Source organism: Ochotona curzoniae, unplaced genomic scaffold, assembly GCF_017591425.1.
Source record: "Ochotona curzoniae isolate NIBS_2020 unplaced genomic scaffold, NIBS_Ocur_1.0 scaffold_4683, whole genome shotgun sequence".
In the NCBI taxonomy this organism is placed as follows: Eukaryota; Metazoa; Chordata; class Mammalia; order Lagomorpha; family Ochotonidae; genus Ochotona; species Ochotona curzoniae.
The window spans coordinates 15,015,497-15,029,514 of NW_024467121.1; the positions used below are offsets into that span (position 1 = coordinate 15,015,497).

Here is a 14,018-nt window from a genome sequence, read left to right on the forward strand (position 1 = left end):
AGGAAGGAGCATAAGACCTGTTAGAGGAGAGCATGCCGGGGTGATAGGAAATCCTGATGTCTGCAAAGAACAATTTTAATGGCATGATCGGGGCAGAAATTGGATTGGATGGGCTAGGGGATGGATTAAAAGGTAAGGAAATAGAAATAATGAAATGAAAAACTAATTTCAAGATTTTAAAAATATGAGAAAGATTGTTAGAGGCTGAAGACAAGATAATTCTTTAGATAATTGAGCATGTTTAAAACTGGATTAAAATTATCAATGGATCAAAGAGGTGGAAGATACTATAAACAAATAAGTTAATGATGAAGGAAAATTGAGAGCACCGTAAGAAATGGAGTCTCACGCACTAGTACAAGCAGAGAAGTTGGCAAGGACTTGAAGGAGTTCTTCTCCCAAGAGACGCAGCAGTCTTTCTTGTGGAAATTGTTGAGTAAAAGGGGAAAAATCAATTATGGAAAAAGTCTTGAAAGATGTAAGGTTTGAAATCATCATTTCCTATTCAGGCTTTAAGTGTATGTTAAGCACTTGTTGCATGTCAGACCTTATAATAGGCACAGGGAAATGCAATAAAACAGACATGGTTTCTGCACTTACCTGGGTTAGCTAGTCATTCAAATAAATAAAAAAATTTATGAAGGCTGAGACTGAGATATAGCATTTTAAAGAAAATTTATGTCACCCAGTGCTTTGAAAGGATGATTTTTAGATTGGTCTGGAATAATAGAATAACTGGACAGACAAGAAAATTGAGGGTATTTACAAGATAAAATGTTAACAAATGCTGATTGACCGTCTCTTATGTGCTAAACGCTGTTGAAGAGATGCTTGAAACTGCATATCATATGGTGATGGGTTTAAAAAAAAACTCCAAGAACAGACACATAAATACATAGGAGAAAATCACTGTAATAGCTGTATGGCAAGTTGTCTGCCTAATGTACTGAGCATTGGATCCATTCTCTTCAGAAGCACCACACTGTTCTAGTAGGATTTAATTCTTGAGCTTAAATTCTATAAATTCGTGATTTGCAACCAGTTGTCAGTGATAGGCAGTGGATTGTTGGGATATTGTACCCAGCCCAAATAGCATTTGCTTTAAAACAGTCCTGTACTTCAAAGACCTGTCCCACAAAAATCCCAAACAAACCCTAATGTAAAAAAACTCTAATATCAATTTGTAACTGAAAAATGTTTTGGTTTGTGCATTCAAAATATTTGCTATATATGTTCAAATCAGAAGTTATGAAGATTCTTTAGTATTTGTATATATCCTTCCTAAAAATAGAAAATACTTTTTTTCCTTTAGATCATTTTAGATCTTTTTACCACTACTCAAAAATGGGACACTGTATGTCACACTTGGTATTTCAGCTCCCATATATGATAATGTAAACTTAAGATCTGTGAGTTTCATGTCTGCCAAGTCCCATAAGTAGATTGATTGTATCATAAGGACAATACCATTTCAGCCCTTTTCTGTTTCCATGAAGTCTGACAATGACTTAACTGTCCACCAAATAATCTAGAGAACAAATTTTGTTTGAAAATTCTGACAGGATAAAATCTAAGAGACTAATAAAACAGAAATAACTATAATTTATATAATGTGATTTAAGTTCATAGAATGTCTTATGCTAGCCTTTAGTTTTTGAGAACCAAAATCTTGAAATAGTCCAGACTGTCCTCACATCCAGCATTTTAGCCATATTTGAGTCTTGATCTTGCTTATTAATTTTTTTGAAGTATTGAAAATATAAGAGATAGGATTTATTTTTGTTGAGAAAAACCCTATTGAAATCTAATGTACTAACTTCCACAGATCAAAGTGGAACCAGTTGTTCCAGCCCCAAGTCCGGTCATCCCCAGGTTGACTCTCCGAGTTGGTGCTGGTCAAGACAAGATGTAAGTACAAATTTTTGAACTGTAGTGAAACAGATGCAAGTTAACCTTATCTGTCATTTCCAAATGGAGTTAGAATTCAACAAACCTTTGCAAAGTATGAAACAATTGAGGTCAAGCATTGTTTTGACAACTCTTCAGGCTTTTATGGATTTCTTCCTCAGAGTCAAGGCTTTTTGTTTTTACACATTGGGTTTCTTTTTTTCTTGTTCTCTTTTTAAAAACTAGCATATAATATTGTTTTGGTATAATATTTAAGGTCCTAGTTATCTACAAAGCATGAAACTACATGTTGAATGGATTGGGTGACTGTAGTGATATGCCTCCTCAGGTGCCGATTATCTGTCGCCGTGACAAAAGATGGCTGATCTCTTCTTGCCCACATGGCTGAGGTCTTATTCTGTCCCTTTAAAGAAGGAGATACCAGAGGCTCAGTGTAAACGGATGTAATAGTTATCGGCTGAGGTCTTCATTGTTCACTTTTTCTTTTAGAGGGAACCAGTAATGCAAACCTGATGTTCACTGCTATTTGTCTTAATTTTCACGGACTCCCACCCTTCTTTAAACTTAGTTAGTTGGACAGTTTTCCTTTATTCATTTCTTGAGGAACCTTTTAAACCCCTAGTGCTCTCTAATGGCCCTAATAACATATTAAAACATTGATTTTTTTTCTTAATTACGTTGAAAATCACTCCCTTTGTTCTAAAAGCATGTTTATGTCATTTACATGAAATTTACAAGCTCAAATTGGAAATTTGCAACTTATTCTTCCTAATAAATCTAAAAATGAAGTTTACATTAAAAACAAGCAGACATTGTATAAGAAAGTAGATTTACAAGACATTCCATTGCCATTTACTTTTTAGCCTTAAAAGTGAGAATAGAACCAATGAATTTATTTAGTGGATGAAGTAGGGAACAGAAATTTTGTTATATTTTCAGTGGCTCCTTTCATCACATAGGTTGTATGTATTTTGTGGCTGCTGCTTCTGTCATTATGTCCACTCCAAAGGTAGTGCAATGGGAAATGCAACATGCATGTTATCTCAGATGGTTGGGGCAAACAGCATTGTTTGTACCAAAATTCTTTTTTTTTTTTTAAGATTTATTTTTTATTATTTTTTATTGGAAAGGCAGATATACAGAGAGGAGAGACAGAGAGGAAGGTCTTCCTTCCGGTGATTCACTCCCCAAGTGAGCGCAACAGGCCAATGCTATGCCAGTCCGAAGCCAGGAGCCTCTTCTGGGTCTCCCACGCGGGTGCAGGGTCCCAAAGCTTTGGGCCGTCCTCGACTGCTTTCCCGGGCCACAGGCAGGGAGCTGGAAGGGAAGCGGGGCTGCTGGGATAGAACAGGAGCCCATATGGGATCCCGGGCATGCAAGGCAAGGACCTTAACCACTGTGCCACCGCGCCGGGCCCCAGGTACCAAAATTCTTAAGTAATTTTTTCATTACTGCTTTTAGTTAAACAAATAGAAACTTGGACAGTGAGTATAATCCTTGTGACAAGCTTTAAAATTTTAGTAAAAATGGTGTGGATTCAGCTGTTCTTAAACAGTATATCTGGTATACCTAACGCCCCCTATCTCACTACTTTCCAGAGCTTGACTAATATCCTCATCCTTCAGAAAAAAGGATAGAGTTACTCTTCATGCCGTCTGCTTGGGAATTATGTATATGGGTTCCTTTCTCTGAAAGATATTCATTAATACATTTCTCCTGCATATCCATATTTATTCCTAATTCCTCAGTTAAAATCTTTTCTTAGTTAAAATCTTTTCTCCAACACAAAAGTTGGCTTTTTCATTCCCTTTCGAGAAATAAGATTTATAAGACAACTTTCATGTCATCTGCCTTTAAGCATCATTCAGTGTTGCTGTTTTCTCCTTTTATCAAATCACTCATACAACTAATGTATTTGAAAATGTGCAAGAAAATCCTTATGATACACAGAAAGATAAGTTAAGCAAAATGTATTTAAAGTTAAAATAAGGAGAAAATGGTGTTGAAGTCTCAAGAGTTTTTTCCCATGTCAGGAATAATAGAGAATAACCAATAGATTCCCATAATGTCCCTTTAGTTATTTGTTTATACACACTTGGGGTAACTGATACTCTTTTGAAGTGAAATTAATGAGCAGACTGGGAGTTAGAATAGTCCAAAACTGGGAACAGTGTTTATTGCTGAAGAACAGGCAGAGAATGGAATCTTTTGAAATTATGGGGAAAAAGAAAAAGCTTTACAGGGTTCAAATTATACCCTTTCCCTGGAAGATCTCCAAGACAATATTTAGTTCCTAAGTCTTAAAGAAGCTGTATCTTCTGCCCCAGTCCACCAAAGTCCTTTGAGGCTGGATTGTTTCCTCTGTTCTCTATTCTTCCATGGAAGCCAGACAGATAGTTTTTCCTGTTTTTAAAAACAAAGATGCTTTAAGTGATTATTTACTTTTCCTCTACTTGGAAGTGGAGGGAGAAAAAGAGCAAGCAAGCACTCCCATCCGCTGGTTCTGTCACCAGGTGTCTAGGAGCACAACCAGGTCTGCCACACATACAGCCTCCCGGAATACGTGAAGTACAAGCTGGGTCAGAGGCAGAGTAGCCACGGCTCATACTGCAGTATGGGATGCAGGCATCGCTGGAAGCAGCTTAACCTGCTGCACTAAAACCTCACCCAATACGTCCTCCTTCATTTAACACTGTCTAGCTGTATGGTGAGTTCAGTACCTGTCCTGAAAGTTAAAATGCAAAACAACTTTCTCTAGACCTCAGATTCCTTTAACATGGGGTCAGCCTTGTGGTATGCAGTGCCTTATGCTGGCACATAAGTGCTAGCATTTCACACCGGTGTATTGATTTGAAGCCCAACTGGTGTACTTCCCATCCAGCTCTCTGTTAATGCACTTAGAAAAGCAATAAGGTGACGAACATACTTGGAAATGGAGTTTCTGACTGTTCCCTCTTGCTTGGCCCAGACCTGACAGTTGTGACAGATGATCTACTTTTTCTGTGTCACTCTGCCTTCCAAATAAATAATAAACCCTTTTTTAAAAACCATTTAACATAAATCTTGGGGTTTTTTTTAATCTTTTAGAAAAAAATTATTTGTAGATATTTGGAATGTTTGGTGTGATTCAAACATTTCTAACTAGTCTTTTTGGTAAGTACATTATGATAATGGACACCTGTAAAATCAACATGTAGAATATTTTTAATGAAAGTAAATGTAGTAACTTTTTGTTACTACAGTAAAACACCAAAGCTAAAACATGACCCAAACCTACTGTAATTCCCAACACCGAGCATTTGCTATTTTACACTGTAGACAGGGTGTGGGTGTCTGGCGTAGCCGTGAAGCCACTGGCTGAGATGGTGGCATCCCATATCCCAGCACCGTGGAAGTAGAAAATAGAAATTAGCTTCTGATCCAGCTTCCTGCCGGTGTGCTCCCCAGCTGGCAACAGGTGATGGCCAAAGTGTTTAGGTTCATGTTATACACGCAAAGGTCCCAGATTGAGCTCCAGACTCCTGTCTTCTCCTGGCCCAGTTTTGCTACTTCAGTCACTTGGGCAATGAACCAGCAGGTAGAAATCAATCAATCACTCTTTCTCTGTCTGTCTGTCTGTCTCTCTCTCTATCTCTCTCTGTCTCTTTCACTCAATCTCTCTTTCCCTCTCTCTACCTTTCAAATAAAAGTAAGTAAATTTAAAATGTAACAAGATTAGGCCGAAAGCAGAATGAAATCTGTATGGATGTATTTTAGTGATAAATTATTTATAGAAATAATAGTAAAAGATTTTTATTCTACTTTCTGCTTTTTCCTTTCTGTATGTATAAGAAAACCATAGTATATATACAGTTCAGTAAGCATTCCTGCAGCCACTAAGGGCCTCGGGTCATATCAGCTATGGAAAAGCAGATGCTAACATGGATTTGATTTTAGGTGTGGCAGAATGCATTTAGACTCCTGTTGGACTTTGTTTCTCTTCCTCTTGCCTATGTGTGGTGGCTGGGACGGTCCAGGTCGCTTAGACCGATGTGCCTTCTCTTGCTCAGGCCCGGGGGAAGCCCCTCTCCCACAGCAGCCATTGTTGGTCTCCAGCAAGGACTTTGGTTCCGCACAGCAGATAGCCCTGTCAGGAGGGGAAGTGGGAGATTGCAGAAGTAGAGTTCTCTCTCCAGAATTAGAGGTAAGGTACAGACAAAAGCAACTGATGTATTTTAGCTTAGTGTAATTTTAAATAAATTGTAATTATGTATTTGGAAGGCAGGAGACAAGTGAGTCTCCCATCTGCTGTTTGACTCCTCAGGTACATACAACGGCTGGAATTGAGCCAGGTCAAAACCAGGAGTGCAGTTCAGGGCTGCACGCAAGTCACCAGCTGCTTGAGACAGTGCCTGCCACCTCTCAGAACACAGGGCGAGTAAGAAGCTGGACCCAGGACAGGGCCAAGCACCCTAAAACCAGATGCAGACATCTTACCTGCTATGCCAGATTCCCATATCTGGTACATTTTTAAGATAGGGAACAGAAAGTAGATTTCATATTTTTAAGAAACCATACTGACAGTGATAAATTAACAAGCAATAAAGTTTGTTAATTTAAAAAATGATACTACAGGGCCCGGCGCGGTGGCGCAAGTGGATAAAAGGTCCTCGCCTTGCACACCTGGGATCCCATATGGGCGCCGGTTCTAATCCCGGCAGCCCCGCTTCCCTTCCAGCTCCCTGCCTGTGGCCCAGGAAAGCAGTCGAGGACGGCCCAAAGCTTTGGGAACCTGCACCCGCGTGGGAGACCTGGAAGAGGCTCCTGGCTTCGGATCGGCATAGTACCGGCCCGTTGCGCTCACTTGGGGAGTGAATCATCGGACGGAAGATCTTCCTCTCTGTCTCTCCTGTCTGTATATCCGCCTTTCCAATGAAAAAATAATAAAAATAAATCTTTAAAAAAAATGATACTACAAAAAAAAATAATACTACAGATGATTAAGAGTATCTTCCTGGGGCTGGTGTTTTGGTGTAACGTATTAAGTTGCTAACTGCAGTGCAGGCACCACATATGAGTACCACTTTGAGTCATGGCTGTTCCACACCATATCCAGCTTCCTGTTAATGTTCCTGAGAAAACAGCAGAAAATGTCCCGTGTCCTTAGGCCCCTGCCACCAACATGGAAGGCCAGAATAGAGTTCCTGACTTCTAACTTCAGTCTAGTGTAGCATAAACTGTTAGGGCCACTTATCAGTGGATGGAAAAAAATCTATCTCTGCCACCTCTCCCACTTTGTCTTTCAAATAAATAAAATTAATCTTAAAAAAAATCATTATGTCAGGAATGGCAGTATGGTATGGAGTGCCAGTATCCCATACTTTCTGTAGGATTATCAAGGCCCACTCCACTGCAGTGCCAGTATCCCATACAGCCCGTGATTCATGTCTTGGCTGCTCCACTTCCAATCCAGCTCCCTGCAAATGACTGGGAAAGCAGTGAAGGATGGCTGAAGTCCTTAGGCTCCTGCACGCATGTAGGCGACTCAGAGGAAGTTCCTGACTCCTATGTTTGGATCATCCCAACTCTGGCCATTACAACCATTTGAGGAGTAAACCAGTGGATGGAGGACCTTTCTCTGTGCCTTTCGTTCTAATTCTGCTTTTCATATAAAAAATAAATAAATAAAAGTAAATCTTAAAGAGAGATCATTCTGTCAGACCTGGAAGGCCTCTCAACATTTCTTCTTTCTTGAGAGAGACAAAGATCTTTCATCTACTACTGTACCCCACAAATGCCAACTACAATTGGAACAGCTGGTTCGGGGCCAGTCCACGCCCAGGACTTAATCTGGGTCTCCCACATGGGTGGCAGTGACTCAAGAACTTGAGCCATCTTCTGCCTCTGAGGGTGTGCATGAGCAGGTAGCCAAAACCAGAAGTAAGCTGAGACATGATACCAGGCACTCTAGTTTGGGATCCCAGCATCCTAAGCTGTGTCTTAACAGTGCCAAACGCCAGCCCCATGTTTTCTATTTTTTGTTTCTTTCCTAATAAAACTGTCTACTTTGAGTTTTTATTAAAGATTATAAATAGTTTGATTAGCCCTGATTTACTTGTGACTGAAACGACTATTTCAGTTATGGTGATGAACCACCTTTGAGTTGAAGCAGATAATTTAAAATTCTGTCATCCAGATCTTCGGCTTTTATGATTTTTCCAGAAAATAGACCTTGTCCTCCTTACATTATTCTCTCATCTTTGGTGACCTGTAATCAGGATGAAATCACTAAATGTAGTTTTCCCCTGTGTATTAGTTTTTCATTAGCATCAAAGATACAATATGTCTAAGAGAAAAAAATAGTATACTGTCAGAAAAACTGGCATTGGATTTTGGTAAATGCTTTTACTACACACAGTAAAACAAGTGGAAAGATTATAATCAAAACATTTCCATCTTACTTGTAAACAATTACAGCAGTTCTTACATGGATGCCACTTTAGAAGACTTGGGAAAATTTACTGGATTCCATTCTAATGCAATTAGAGCTAATTTTGTTGTTTAAATGAATAAAAGGTCAGCTAGTAAATCTAGCTTATCTTGAGTTCAGACTTCAATAAATTGTTTTATTTAATTTGTTGTAAAAGATCTTATCCTTAATGGGTCTAGGTCTTATTAGTTCACTTAGGTTTTAAAATATTTATGACCACCTTTTTAGATATGATTTGAATGATAGTCGGAAAGTTTCTCTCTGCAGGGTTATCAAGGCCCAATATCACTAATTGAGTGAATATAGGAAGGTACTTAAGATTTGTTATCTAGAAAAGGCTGATGTAAACTTCTAGAATTTAAATGTTCTTTAGCCTGTGACAGGCAGGGATACTGCTGTATCATGGTAACCTTTTGGATACTATCTGATTATAGTTTCCACTAAAGATCAAGCTACTCACACTTTTGGCATTAAAAAGAATATGTACCTACTGCTGAAAACAGACAGTCTTGATGATTACAGCAACAACATCTGATATTTAAATTCTTCACATTTTATTATTTCCTGTTGCTTAATGGGCCTACAGTTTATTTAGGTGCTACATAAAGACTTCAGGTGCATGGTGTAATTAATGTTGGCAGTCGTTTTTCTCACTGCATGGCTTCCGTGATTTAGAATAGTGGCAAACTTCTGGTTTCTGTTTTTGTTTAAGCCTACATGTAAAGTATCAGCATATGGAACAGGCTGGCCTTGTTATTACCCCTGGGCCGTTTGGATTTGCACTTGGGGTTCGTATGTGCAGCTTACTCCCCAGGTCCAAGGAAGAGACTAGCCCTGTGTACCCCTGCCGGGGTGCAGACCTTGTGCCCGCCTGCATTCCCAGCTTCCTGCCCTCCTCGCAAACTCTCCCTGGTTATCTCTTCTGTATCCTCCTCTTCTTCCTCCAAACGGAGTCATTCTGTAGATGCACTGCCTGCCGATTCTCACTCCTAACCCCACTGCATTCTTTTTGTGCCCTGCAAACTTTTCTGGCTTCTCATTAGCATCGCTAAATATATCCTGATCCCCAAATACAGGGAACGTGCTACAGTCGTTAGAGCATTAATCCCTTATGTCATCACGCATGTGTTTCACTTGAGTGACTTTTGAAACTTGTTTTTCTTAGTTCTATACTCACCTGAGTCTCTTCTGTCCCTCACCATTTCTTCTGTGTTTTTCTTTTATGGGTTCCTTTTTCCTTCACTTTCTTTTCCCTTCTTAGTATCAACTCACTCTGTTTCTTCCTAAATTTTCTCATTCACTCATATGTGTCATTTATCAAGAATAATCCCCAGATCTTTATTTCCAGCTCATATTTCTTCCCCAAGATTTCTACCAGTCTACTCTGTTAGTTACTGGAAAATTCTGCCTGGCTGGTACAGTAGCTCCTCAAACATAGCACTTGTAAAATTGAGCATACCATTTCTCCCATGCTGCTTGTTCACCTTGCCTTTCTTATATGCTGATGTTGAGACCAAAACACCCATTTTCAAGCTATTTTAGGCTTTAGGGTAACTTGAAAGAAAGCAGACACTAATAGAATTAGGTGATCTTTTTATTGATGTTGTAATACTAGACTAGACACCCTGGTAATTAAGATAGGAATGCTGTCTTAGCTCTGAATATTTCCAAAACTACACAAACCAGAAGAAAGAGAAGTTGCCTGTCCAAGGAAATTTCATGTGATCTTCACTTGCACACTCAGCAGCTTGCAGCTCCCATTCAGTGCCTCCACTCTACTCTCCCTCAGGTAGACCTGCTGGTCAGCAGTGCCGGGGAAAGGGAGATGGCAGTTACAGGAATGCCTTGTGCTGGGGGAAGGGAAAGGGAGGTCAGAGAGAGCTAGAATTTTTAATTACATAAAGGTATCGGGAAAATAAATACGGATCAGGAGGCAGTAGTTCTTCCATAAATGTTAGCTCTGTGTCTTCCTCCATGTACAACGGATTGTAAAGATTGGTTTGCTTTAAAAATAAATCCTTTCATCAGGATATTATCGCTATTTTTTTATCTTTTAGATAACTCTAAAGAGCAAAAAGTTGACATTTTTTGTGACAGCAAATGTTCAGAGATGCAAAAATCATTTTCATACGGAAAGTCACTTTTTTTATAACAAGGCATTTTTAACAATTGCACTATATATATATACACACGCACATATATGCATAGTACTTAGCTTTGTTTCTTTAGTTACAAAAATAATACATGGTGTCAGTGTTTTGTACAAAATATATTTTCTAAAAATATATGATTGTATACAATATATATTGTATATGTAATATGTGTAAACTGGAAATATGTAATCTAGAAAAGCAAAAGTTCTTTTTTTTTTTTTTTTTTTTTAGTTTGCAAAGCAAGATTTATGTAAGAGAGAAAGAGTGAGGTCCCTTGCCACAGTGACAGGAGGAGGCTCCAAGGAAGGAAAGACAAAGAAATGCTGGAAAATCTGTTGGGTTTTTTGTTTGTTTGTTTGTTTGTTTTTTAAGATTTATTGCTTTTATTGAAAAGGCATATTAAAGAGAAGAGAGACAGGAAGAAAGATCTTCCATCCACTGGTTACTTCCCAAAAGGCCACAACAGCCAGAGCTGAGCCAATTCTAAGCCAGAAACTTCTGGGTCTCATGCAGGTGCAGGATCCCAAAGCTTTGGGCCATCCTCCGCTGTGTACCCAGGCGTAAGCAGGGGTCTGGATCAAAAGTGGAGCAGCCATTACACAAACTGGTACTCATTGAGTCAGCACTTAGAGAATTAGCCAGTTGAGTTATAGCACCAGCTCCAGAAAAGCAAAAGTTCTTCTGAAATCTTGCATTTTATATAGCAACTTTTTACAAAATAATCTATTAGAGCAACTTTTAACAAAATAAGTCAGAACAATTTTACACATACTATTCTAGAGCTTGTCCTCATTGCTGCCTTAATAATGGGTCATATATAATGTCTTTGTGACATTATATTTTGGTTTACTGTTACCATAATTTATCTATCTTGATGATTTAAGGGCGTTTGAGTTCCATATTTTTTTTTATAAAGCAACAATACACTTTTCTATGGATCTTTATCCAAATATTACTAAGGCAAAGAATATAAACATTTAATACTTTAAAGAGATTATTAGGCCAAATTATCATCCAACAGCTATACCAATTAAAATTCTTAGCACCAAGGGTAAGTATTATAGTTACTGCTTGGGATAGCCACATTCTTTTTCTTTAAGGCAGAGTTACAGAGAGAAGAGAGACAAAGAAAGAGATCTTTCATAGGCTGGTTCACTCTCCAAATGGTTGCAGTGGCCAAGCCGGCCCAGGCCAAACCAGGAGCTCAGGGTGCTGCAGAAGTGCAGAAGCCCAAGCCCTGGGACCATCTGTTGCATTCCCAGGTGCATTAGAAGTAGAGCAGCTGGATCTCAAACCAGCACTCACATGTGTTGCTGGTGTCGCAGGTGGAGGCTTAACGTGCAGTATACCACAGTGCCATCCCTGGGCTGCCCACATTCTATATTAGAGTGCCTGAAAAAAGTCCCTGCTCTTCCACTTCCAATACAACTTTCTGCTAATGTACATCCTTATGTAGAGCATGGTCACTAAAGTACTTCAGTGAAGTACAGGGTCTCATAGAAGAGACCCTGATTCAGTCCTGGCCACCCAGCTGGCCTGGCCCAGGTCTGCTGTGACAGTCTTTTGGTGAGTTAAGATTTTTGTCTGTTTCTCTGGCTTTCAAAAAAAATTGTTTTAATTTACTACTTGCTTAAAAATGATAAATATTATGTATGAATGTAGGAAGAATTAGTGAAATCTAATGATTCTGAATTTCCACAAGACTGGGCAACAACTGGTGATATTGCTTGAAAAACTAGATCCGTTCTCCTTCCTTGTTTTATAAAACTATTTCATCTTTGAGGGGAACATTTAGCTTTGGCATTGTTAACGTGTTTACTCATGCTATGCCCAGATTCCTTCTGAAATATTTTAGTCCTCAGGGCAATCTCCATCTCGGGTGGATTTTTCTTCATTGAATGTATTATTTATATAAAGTGTAATACTACAAATAATTACTTTATAAAAGTGTTTTTGCTTTAGAATTTATGTGTCAGATTAATCTGGCAACCTACATGGCAAATGCTATGCATTTATTCATATGTTTGTAAGTATCTGATTTTTAAAAACTTTTTTTTAATATTTTTTTTAATTGGAGCGACAGAATGATCTTCCATACCCTGGCTCATTCCCCAAATGGTTGCAATAGCCGGAGCTGAGCCAATGTGAAGCCATGAGCCAGGAGCTTCTTCTGGGTCTCCCACACGGGTGCAGGGTCTCAAGGTTTTGGACCATCCTTGAGTGCTTTCCCAGGCCACAAGCAGGGAGCTGGAAGGGAAGTGGAACAGCCATGATATGAACCTGCACCCACATGGGATCCTGATGGATGTAAGATGAGGACTTTAGCTTCTAGGTTACCATGCCAGACCCTCAATTAAAAAAAAAAATAAGGCCTTTATGTTGAGTGACATTGTTTCTGTTTTATCAAGTTGTCAAGCACATATTTTTCCTTGGTCATTTCATCACTACCATGTATTTTTAGAAGTAAGCTATTATAATTCCTTGCAAATATCACTTTAAGTACTTATTTTTGGTGAATACCACAATCAGATTTTTGAAAGAAAAATTTAAGTATTCTATTTGTTTGCTCTTGTTTAGTCATTGCATAGTTTTTCCTAACAGTGTTTAGTGTTAAGCTTAGCTTTGCCACCAAGTGAACACAGAAATGGTCCACTAGAAATTCAAGCATATAGTCTGTGAGTATTTTAACCCAGAGGAAATAGTCGCACAAGTCCCAAACATGGCTTACTGATCTAGCTAAGCTCATGAGTTGAATTTGTAACAGTCACTTTCGCTGTAGATTTATGCTCTCATTGGCCTGGTTTACATTTACCACTCAAAACTAGGGGTAAGATAAAAAACCTACCCAAGACTGAATGAGAGGGGCAAAAGTGCTGAAGGCAGGAAAAAAAACAGTAGACCCCCAAAAACGGGCAAACAAGGTGTTGTGGCACAGTGAGCTAACCCTCCTGTTGAGTCACCCACATAACCCTTGGAAGTAAAGTCACATGCCACCCACTTGCGAAGCTCTATAGTTTTTGACTCCTGTCTGGCCTGGGCATTGTGGCCATTTGAGCAGGGCACTAACATAGGAGAACATTCTCTGTATTTTAACAATATAGATATAAAAGCATAGGGGCTCCTCCTCTCCCTTCTTCCCTATCTCTCCCACCCCTGATTTTTTTCTCCAAATTATAGCAGTGGTATATTCATTCGCTTCCATAGTGTACATATACCACATTTTCTTTACCCAGTTGTTAGTTGATAGCCAGGGTTGATCTGTATCTCAACTGTTATGAATTGTACTGCTATAAACATGGAGGCACAGTTAGCTCACTCATATGCAGATTTTATTTTCTTTGGATGTATTCTCAGAAGTGGGATGACTGGGTCATATTGTAAATCCATTTTCAGATACCTGAGAAATCTCCATACTGTCCTTCATAATGGTTTGTGTATCCAAAATGGGATGTTAGCATTGAAGGCAGCACCTTTACCCACTATGTCAC

The 14,018-nt window shown here is 39.0% G+C and overlaps 1 protein-coding gene across 1 annotated transcript in view; it reads left to right on the plus strand.

Moving 5' to 3' along the window:
• TAF3 (TATA-box binding protein associated factor 3) overlaps positions 1-14,018 on the plus strand; it is a 170,598-nt gene that overhangs the window by 137,538 nt on the left and 19,042 nt on the right. The window contains exon 4 of the mRNA XM_040968180.1: positions 1,826-1,908. Within this exon, the coding sequence (XP_040824114.1) occupies positions 1,826-1,908 (83 nt within the window). The remainder of the gene's footprint in view (positions 1-1,825; positions 1,909-14,018) is intronic.